Raw genomic sequence first — 9,599 nt, forward strand, 5'->3', positions numbered from 1 at the left:
TGGGAAAATGTAATATCTTGATGATCTCAAACAGGTGGTGAATGCGGCCAAACCGACAACTTGCCAGTTCGACCCGCTCCCAGGTTCACTTATTAAAAGTCTTTTTGGCGTCCTTGGACCTTCAGTTCTAAATATTATAAACATATCACTCTCCTCAGGTGTAGTTCCAGCAGCTTTTAAGTCCGCCGTTATTAAACCCACACTGAAAAGACCCAACCTTGATCCAGAAATCTTAGTAATTATAGACCTGTGTCAAACCTACCTTTCCTCTCTAAAGTACTTGAAAAAGTAGTGGCACAGCAGCTAAATGTTTTCATATCGGAGAATAACCTTTTTGAATCCATGCAATCAGGATTCAGGGCTAACCACTCTACTGAGACAGCTCTGATCAAGGTAACAAATGATCTCCTACTGGCAATGGATTCTGGCGCTTCATCACTTTTGCTGCTGCTGGATCTTAGTGCTGCTTTTGACACAGTGCACCACAATTTCCTACTAGAACGGTTGTAAAAATGGATTGGTCTCTCAGGAACCGTCCTCTCGTGGTTCAGATCCTACCTCTCAGATAGGACGCACTGTGTTAAATATGGTGAAATGACATCTGAGCCCTTTAATGTTACCTGCGGTGTTCCGCAGGGTTCAGTGCTTGCCCCCCTTCTTTTTAGTATTTACATGCTTCCATTAGGTGATATTATTCGCAAGTACAATATCAGCTTCCACTGCTACGCAGACGACACTCAACTATATCTTCCGTTGGAGGAATCTCACACACTAAACTGTGGAAATTTGGAGGCCTGCCTCGTTGAGATAAAAGAGTGGATGTCACTCAATTTCTTGCGTCTTAACTCTGAAAAGACCGAAATGTTAGTCATTGGTCCATCTAAATGCCGTGATATATTCTCAAAAACTGCTGTGAACATTGACAAATGTCACATCACACAGAGTGACTCAGTTAAAAATGTAGGTGTCATATTTGACCCTGATCTATCCTTTGAAATGCATGTAAAGAAAACTACTAGAACCGCTTTCTTCCATCTTCGTAACATTGCTAAAATCCGTTCAATACTGTCTCAGTCTGATGCGGAAATTATAATTCATGCGTTTGTCACCTCCCGTCTCGATTACTGTAATGCACTACTCTCTGGTCTCCCGAAGTCTAGAATCAAGTCACTTCAGCTGGTACAAAATGCCGCAGCGAGGCTTTTAACTAGGACAAAAAAGTACGATCACATAACACCGATTTTGGCTAACCTGCATTGGCTCCCAGTTAGCCATAGATGTGATTTCAAGGTTCTCTTAGTATTGTACAACATCATCCATGGACTTGCTCCCTCTTATCTTTCAGATCTGATTTGCCCCTACGTCCCGGTCCGAAGCCTACGATCTGAGAGTGCCGGTCTTCTGGTGATCCCAAGAGCAAAGAAGTGTTCTGCTGGTTCGAGAGCGTTCTCCATCCGGGCACCGGTGCTGTGGAATGCTCTTCCCCCTGAGATCCGATCTGCAACCTCAGTGGAAATGTTTAAATCTAAACTTAAAACTCACTTCTACTCCATAGCATATGAATAACCTACTCTTCTCGTCGGCTGAAAAAATAGTCTGTGTAATATAGTGTAATAATCTGCGAAGCCCTTTGAGACTCTTCGTGATTTAGGGCTATACAAATAAAAATGACTTGACTTGACTTGACTTAATATCACCATAACCCAAAAAAACAGCCCAGAGAAGGATGGGCACCGCCAACCTGTACTCACCGAAGACACATCACAGGGAGTGGTGCCCCCTGGTTAAAAGATCCGTTAGCAATTACCCGTGATCTCTGCAGCACTTACAAGAGGCCATTTTTCTCCAACGATTGTTCTATATGTATTTACTTGGGAATTTTGTGTTTTTGACTTTCATTTGTTAAACATAAAAAGGTTAAATCTTTTTGTATTTTATCCTTTTTTGTAGTTTTATAAATATTTAAATGATATTTCTTATGTTTTTCATTGTTAATGTGATCATATGAAAATGTCACGTCAAGTCATGGCATGTTTATTTGTATACCCCTTTATCACAAGAAGTCACAAAGGGCTGCACAGACAGATTATTGTGAACTGCAGACTACACCATCCCCTGATCCAAAAACCTCCATGAAGGCAAGGAAAAACTCAAAAATCTCAACATGAGGTCAAAAAACCTTGAGAAGGGACCACACATGAGGTAATCCCCCTTCCAGAATGACCAGGCTGCAATGGATGTTGCAACAACAAAGAATACACAGAACTGTCAACGTAAAATATAGGTCATTCCAGACATGGGGACTTGAGACTTAGTGACTTGGACTCGAGTCGACTCGAGTCGCTGTTTTTATGACTTGTGACTTGACTTGGACTTGGCAATCTAAGACTCGGGACTTGACTTGTGACTTGACTTGCCCAAGAAAAAAATACTTGGGACTTACTTGGGACTTGAAGGTGAAGACTTGAGACTTACTTGAGACTTGCACATGTGTGACTTGGTCCCATGTCTGGGTCATTCATAAGCTATAGAATAGAAATGTGTTTTAAGCCTAGATTTAAACAGTTCCACTGGGGTTGCAGATCGAATATCAGGGGGAAGAGCATTCCACAGCACCGGGGTCCGAATGGAGAACGCTCTCGAACCTGCGGCTCTCTTCTTGGCTCTTGGGATCACTAGTAGACCAGCGTTTTCAGAGCGAAGGCTCCAGGCTGGGACATAGGGGGAAATTATATGTAAAGTTATATTTTTCTCTCTTGTTTTCTTTTGTTATTGCATTAATCGTGTGTGTGGTTTATTTTCTCTATTTTTTTCTTTTTTTTGTTCTTTATTTTGCCCCTATTTAGGACACCCCTTGTACCATGTTACATAATGATTGGTAAAGTTAAAAAAAAAACAATCCGAACAGCCGTTTGGGACCCTTTTTGCAAATAACATGTCCCTTCCATTTAGTCATGATAGCAACCGAACAACAATCACATAGGGTTACAATTTCCAACATGTTAAAAGTCACATTCTAAATTTGACTCAATGTTTTCGAAGCTGAGAGAAGACATTGCAATAACTCGTGTACGAACAAGATGACGTACTCTAAAGCCATAAACTTAACGTTCGATTTACGTAGACTCGACAGAGGTCTAGGAGTGTTAAAGTAAATTATTATTTATTTTATTTTTTCGTAAAATAGGCAATTTTTACTATTTTATTATTTTGCCGTTTGGTTTAGCAAAAGAAAAAAAAAATATTATTTTTTTTTATATTAACAACGAAAATATGCAAAGGACAGTAGTGACGTCATTAGCATGCGACTACGTTCCGGAAGGGAAGAGGTGTGTCTGTGATAGCTAATTTAAAAAATAAATGGCGCGGCTAGAAGCTGGTCTCTCCCCACAGAATGCAAGCAAACGTCCAAATAAGCGTCGTCTGCTTTTCATACGAGCATCTAGTGCAACATTTTCAGATGGCTAAAATGCGAATACACAGTCATTGAGTCAGTTAAGACTTAAATGGAACACAGCTGGACCGAGACCCGTAAACGACAACTCGCAACAGATTTTGAGCACTTGAATCCATAACATCAGATGTGACAATGTCCAATGGCAAGATCATCGCTAACACTCCTCTTGCTGTAGACTTCTGGCATGTTCGCAGATGTCCAGAGAGCAGACTTTTCTTCCTTTCGCACATGCATAGCGACCACACGGTCGGCCTGACGTCCACATGGACTGATCGACCCATTTATTGCTCCCCGATAACCGCTTCGTTGCTTCGGCTCAAGCTTCAGGTAAGACGTCGCTTTCGTTCGCCGTCTGCTTTGCATTTCTCCTCAAATCATCAAACACAACGATTTAAAGTCAATTGTTCTTATTTGATTGAATTATTTTGGTGCAAAGCATAGTTAGGGAAAAAACTACAATACAAAATGTTCGAATTAGTATACATCCTCTTTTCTTAATTTTAGGGAAAAATATTGACTAGAGAGGCATTTTCACACGGGGGCAGATTTATTTTCTTAAAACATTTATCAAGTGAATTCCATCGAATTTTTCCGAATTATTGTCGAATTAGTGTAATAAGTCTTGTCGAGCCTTCCATCTTTTCGTCTCTGCTCCCGTCTGTCTTTTTCCGCCTTCCGTCTTTTTGACACGTCGGGGCATCGGCCCCTCCCCCTTGGGCGGGCCAGGAACTCCCCACCTCGTCTGACCCCGGTGCGTCACGAAGGACCCCCCCATAGGGCTGGTTAGGTGCCAGCTTCACCTCCTCCTCGCCAGAAGACGCCGCTACATCTAGACCGGTCAAAACATTCCCGGACTCCGTTCTCCAAACATCGCCTACCACCTCCGTCAAAAACTCTGTTTTCAACAGAACTAAACAAAACATTCGCATTCGGAACGGCGCGACCCGACCTTAAGCCTCTGTGAAAAATCTTCATTGCATTCAATAACTGTACTTTGTATTATATTAAATCCCTTATAGTCAAATATATAAAATAAAAAATCCTTCAGCATGCACCATGAAAGGTCATATTCATACCGCACTTTGCATGGTCCTACATTTGCTCATTTGTTGGTGAACCATTTATATCTAATGAATGATAAGTTGTCCTCATTTGTATGAATACACATTCGGATGTTTTCTTCTTGTGTGCAGGTCAAAGAGAAATGGATCCACCCTTTGGAGGTGGGTGACACCTACTCCCTGGCATTGGACGACATTGGTAAAGAATCCATGACAGTCACATTGATTGACGCCAACCACTGTCCAGGCAGTGTGATGTTTCTCTTCCAGGGTTACTTTGGCACCATATTATATACTGGTGAGTCAATCAGCAAACCCAGGAGAAGATTAAGTTTGTTTGAAGTTTAAACCGTTTTTGTTACCGCTGATTATTGTTGACATGTTTTAATGATTACGGTTCCCGAAAAAGAGTAAGGTGAGAGGCTAATATTGTTATCAGAGTTACTCCAATCCCCTCTGTGGTGTCCTTATGTAACTAGTTATTTTGTTGTGTTGTTGAAGTGTAGAAGTATGTGAATTTGATCTCTTCAATTGATTTCAGTCATTTATAACTAGTTGGTTTACCATTCTTGTAATTGTTAGGCACATACTTGATGTCTGAATCCCTTTCCATTGTGACTGTATTTATGAAAGTAGATATCAAGTCCTTATCGAGTCGTGTTTCTCAACTGGTGGGTCGGTATCCAAAAGTGGGTAGCGGATCTGTTTTCAGTGGGTCGCCGTCCGGCAAAATAAAGCTAAGTAGAAAAGGAAAAACAGAGGATCAATTACACAGCAGATGGCGATAATGCCCAGCTCGATCTCTTCTTCCTGTTCATTCAATTGGCACCGTGCAAATCGTGTTTAAGAGGGACCAAATCCCCCATTTTCTTTCTTTGTTTTATTTCCTATTCAGCAAATACTGTGGGTCCCAAAAAAGTTAGAAGTCGGATCAGAAAATCATGACAACAATTGAGTCAAAGAAGGAAATTGTTAACTATGAAAATATTGTACATGTGTCTGCAATTAAAGCGCTGCTTGTAAGTACAGTAAATAGTTTAAGATGTTATATTTATAGCTTTTTTACCAGTATATTAATCTTTATGTCTACACAATTAAGCATATATCAATCTTTCCGTACACCCATCCATCCATTATCTGAACCGCTTATCCTCAGTAGGGTCGCGGGGGGTGCTGGAGCCCATCCCAGCTATCTTCGGACAGTGGGCAGGGGACACCCTGAACTGGTTGCCCGCCAGTCGCAGGGCACACAGGGACAATTAGCTCGCTCATTCACACCTAGGGACAATTTGGACCGTCCAATTAACCTGACATGCATGTTTTTGGAATGTGGGAGGAAACCGGAGTGCCCGGAGGAAACCCACACAAGCCCGGGGAGAACATGCAAACTCCACACAGGAGGTTTGATCTCATGACCTCAGAACTGTGCCGCACACGCGCTAACCACTGCCCCGCTGTGATTCCCTCTTCCCGTACACATTTAAAAAAATATATTTTGGGTACTAGGTTTTTGTATGTGGCTATTTAAAAAGAGTTTCAGGAGGTTGCTAATAAGCAATGTGAGTAAATTCAGTACAAAGTATTTTTGGTTTTGCCGGCCATTATGTTTTAAAAAAAAAACGTGAATATATTCTACAATAGGGCGGCACGGTGTCTGTGTTGTGAGCACGCAGCCCGATAGTGCGGAGGTCCAGGGTTCAGTTCCAGCTACTGCAGCCTTCCCGTGCGGAGTTTGTATGTTCTCCTCGTGCCTGCGTGGTTTTCCTCCGGGCACTCTGATTTCCTCACTCATTCCAAAAAATGAGCAGTTGAGTTGTCTGTCTCAGCGTGTCTTGAGACTACTGGCTGGCAACTAATTCAGGGTTCCCACTGCCTAAAGATAGCTGGGATGGACTCCAGCACGCTCTGGTAACAAAATGAGAATAAGCTGTGCATATTATAGGTGGATATTCGACTATATTTGTTTCAAACTGCACAATCTTTTCATTCAACTAATTTGAGGACTGGATTTTTTTTCTTGATTTGGGTTGGAGCTTGTCATTAGTTGGAATGGTGGGTCCTCAAGTCAGACCAGTTGAGAACCATTTCTCTATGGTTTCAAACTGTAGCTGTAGTCAATGCAATTACTTTTTTTTTTATTAATATCTTGATTAATGTGTAACTCACACACACATTTCCGTGGCATCTCTGAGTAGTTCACTCCCTGTTAATTACAGGTGACTTTAGATATTCTCCATCATTACTGAGTGAGCTGTGCCGAGCTACCAGCTCCACAATCGATGTCCTGTACTTGGACAACACCAACTGTGACCCCAACCGCCTCATCCCCTCAAGAAAGCAAGCCGCACAGCAAATCAAGGAAATAATCCGCAGTCACCCCAACCACAATGTTGTCCTAGGTATGTTTGGTAGATAAAATCTTGTAGAAAAATTAAAAAGCACAGATGAAATCCTGAAAAAGTTTGGTTTCATTCCCTAGGCAAGTGCTGTTAATCATACTTTCTTGAAGTCTTATTGTTTAAATCAGGAGTGTATCAAAATGTTTTCACAGCTAAATTTAAGCTCCCTGTTTAAAGTCAACCATCAATTTTGTTCATTGATTTGTTTTTATGTTAAGCAATTAGCTGTGCAACAACTGAACAGACTAACTACTTTGTACGTCCAAATACATACACAGGTATTGCCTAAATTGCAATTGATCTTTGAAATCTCGCATTTCGCAGCTCAGCAGTAAATGTTTTTTCCATTTTAATTGTCTCTCATGATAGAAGACCAATTTGCACCGCAAAATAACGTTGCTAACGTCTGAAATTCTTACCTTTAATTCATAGGTCACAATTTGGTAAATACTGTTTTGACAGAAATCCAAAGTATTGATTGGCCTTCATGTTTGTCTTATTTTAAAAAACAATTCACAAATCTCAAAGCAAAAGTCATCCCTAAAAGAGTCCTTACCATATGATGGTGCATAGATTTCCACAATTTAAAAACGACCATTTGGATAATAATCATTTTTGTAAAATGTGACTGAGCAAAATTTACCTCTGTTTTTAAACTTTTTTTCAGATCAACCATTTTAAGATTTGTCAAGAGATGATGACCATAATTTTGCTGAGGACTTAGCTAACAATCACCATTTACCTACTTTCTAAAGCAAATCCATGACTGGTCCTTAGATGAAGCGATGAGAAGGTTAAAACATGGTGGATACAAATTGGATCATTTCAATTTAGTTGTGACCGCTGTCTTTTGAGAGTGTCATGATGAGTTGTGCTGCCTTGTAGGTCTATATAGCCTGGGTAAGGAGTCACTCTTGGTGGAGCTGGCCATGGAGTTTCAAACCTGGATCGAAGTGAGTTTGGACAGAATGGAGTCCCTCAGACTGCTCGAGCTGCCTGACGTCTTCACCACTGAAACGGGTGCGGGCCGGATCCGAGTCGTGGAGCAGAGAGAGATCACCTTCGCTGCCATGTGCCAGTGGAACAGCGAGCAACCCACCTTGGCAATCTTTCCCACCAGCAGACCTCTCGTCCTCTTTCACCCCAAACTCCACGTGGTGCCTTATTCGGACCACTCGTCTCACCAAGAGCTGGTGGACTTTGTGTCAGGGCTCAAACCTCGCTCCCTGGTGCCAATCGTCGGCAACGGCATCCCGGGCAGTCTGGCTTTTGTATCCAGAAAAAGGTGCGAAGTCTTGGTTCCAGAGTCAGTTCAACTCTACATGAAGAGGCTGCCGGAAAACATGCAGAAATCGTCAGCCAACCTTCGGCGACACCATGTGCAACCGCTTGTCCCGCGAGGAGTTGTGTTCGACTCTCCGGAAGATCAACACAAAAAGCCTCGGGAAACTCAAAGTCGGGATTCGCCCTCTGAAGAGATGGACACAGACGTTTTTGATTCTTACCCGCTCACCTCTCGCCAAAAGTGCAACAACTCCTTAGAACCGCGGAGGCTCGACTTGGTCCAAAGCATCCCAGAGGAGTCGTCTGAGTCGCTGCGGGTGCTGTTAAGTCAACTCGACCAGAGCAAATTCGCCCCCGCCAAAATTGTGAAGAATGCCAGCTGCCGCCTACTACCACAGCAGCGCAAACTACAAAATCCAATGAATGCAACCCTCGAATGGGCAATTTCATCTGATGACGACAGTGACTATAATGACGACAGTATTAGCGATTCCGTAGCTTTGTCTGGTTCGTCGAGGAGTTCCGAGGCTTACATCGAAAAGGTTGAGAACGACATCTTGAAGCATCTGGTTTTCTCGCCGGAAGATTTCGAGCCCTGCTACATTGTAAAAGATCACGCCGAGTACAGAGTTTCCCTCTGCCCCGCACGCAAGCTAAATTTTAAATAAACTACAAGTTCACTGAGTCAGGACTTTCATTTTATGATACAATAAACAATATCCACCCAAAAGTAATACTCAATAAAAATATCCTGAAAAAAGTTACAAATTTGGTGCTTTATTTTTGCAATCTGCTAGGATTGCCTTAAAAAAAATAATGATAAATAACCTAGATAAAAATAATTACCACAATGCTAAAATGACAAATTTTGATATTGATAACATGAAAATATTCTGTATCATTATTTAATATTGCAGGAATTTTTAACAAGAGCATTTATTAATGTATGTCTAGGGACAAAATGTCTGCTTATGTTGTAATTTCAGGAAAAACAATTCTCAATGTTTATTTCTTTTTAATATTTGGTATTGTTACACTTTATTGTAAACATTACATTCAGCATTACAAATGTCCAAAAATTTAGAAAACTTTTTGGAAAAGCAGCACAATATACTAATTTCTGTTTGCATTTGAATTAGCCTGTTAACTTTTTAGCCTTCGCGCTAAGCAAGCAATAATTTACTACAAATCGGTTTTACTTTACTTTAATTTAGATTCAGATCTACTTTATTGTCATTCTAGTACACGTGTATACAGAACGAAATGTCGATACATCTGACCCGCAGTTTCCTTGAATTTACAGATATAAATAAAATGTATTGAGTTGGAGTATTGAGTACTAATAATATACTAAATAATTATGGCTATGCATAGTATTTTACAGTAGTGCAAAGAGTG

The 9,599-nt window shown here is 41.1% G+C and overlaps 1 protein-coding gene across 1 annotated transcript; it reads left to right on the plus strand.

Annotated features, from left to right (window-relative positions):
* Positions 1-3,307: 3,307 nt before the first annotated feature.
* Positions 3,308-8,885, plus strand: dclre1b (DNA cross-link repair 1B). Its single transcript, XM_088331103.1, has 4 exons — positions 3,308-3,784; positions 4,651-4,816; positions 6,735-6,917; positions 7,803-8,885. The coding sequence occupies exons 1-4, from the start codon at positions 3,590-3,592 to the stop codon at positions 8,867-8,869; spliced, it is 1,611 nt and encodes a 536-aa protein (XP_088187229.1). The 5' UTR covers positions 3,308-3,589; the 3' UTR covers positions 8,870-8,885.
* Positions 8,886-9,599: the final 714 nt, after the last annotated feature.

Source organism: Urocampus carinirostris, chromosome 3, assembly GCF_059441175.1.
Source record: "Urocampus carinirostris isolate Australia breed hairy pipefish chromosome 3, RoL_Ucar_1.0, whole genome shotgun sequence".
NCBI lineage: Eukaryota > Metazoa > Chordata > Actinopteri > Syngnathiformes > Syngnathidae > Urocampus > Urocampus carinirostris.

Coding starts and splice junctions, on each gene's coding strand:
- dclre1b (XM_088331103.1), top strand. CDS start 3,590: ATGTCCAATGGCAAGATCATCGCTAACACTCCTCTTGCTGTAGACTTC. Junction 3,785..4,650: donor TGCTTCGGCTCAAGCTTCAG/GTAAGACGTCGC, acceptor TCTTGTGTGCAG/GTCAAAGAGAAATGGATCCA. Junction 4,817..6,734: donor TGGCACCATATTATATACTG/GTGAGTCAATCA, acceptor TGTTAATTACAG/GTGACTTTAGATATTCTCCA.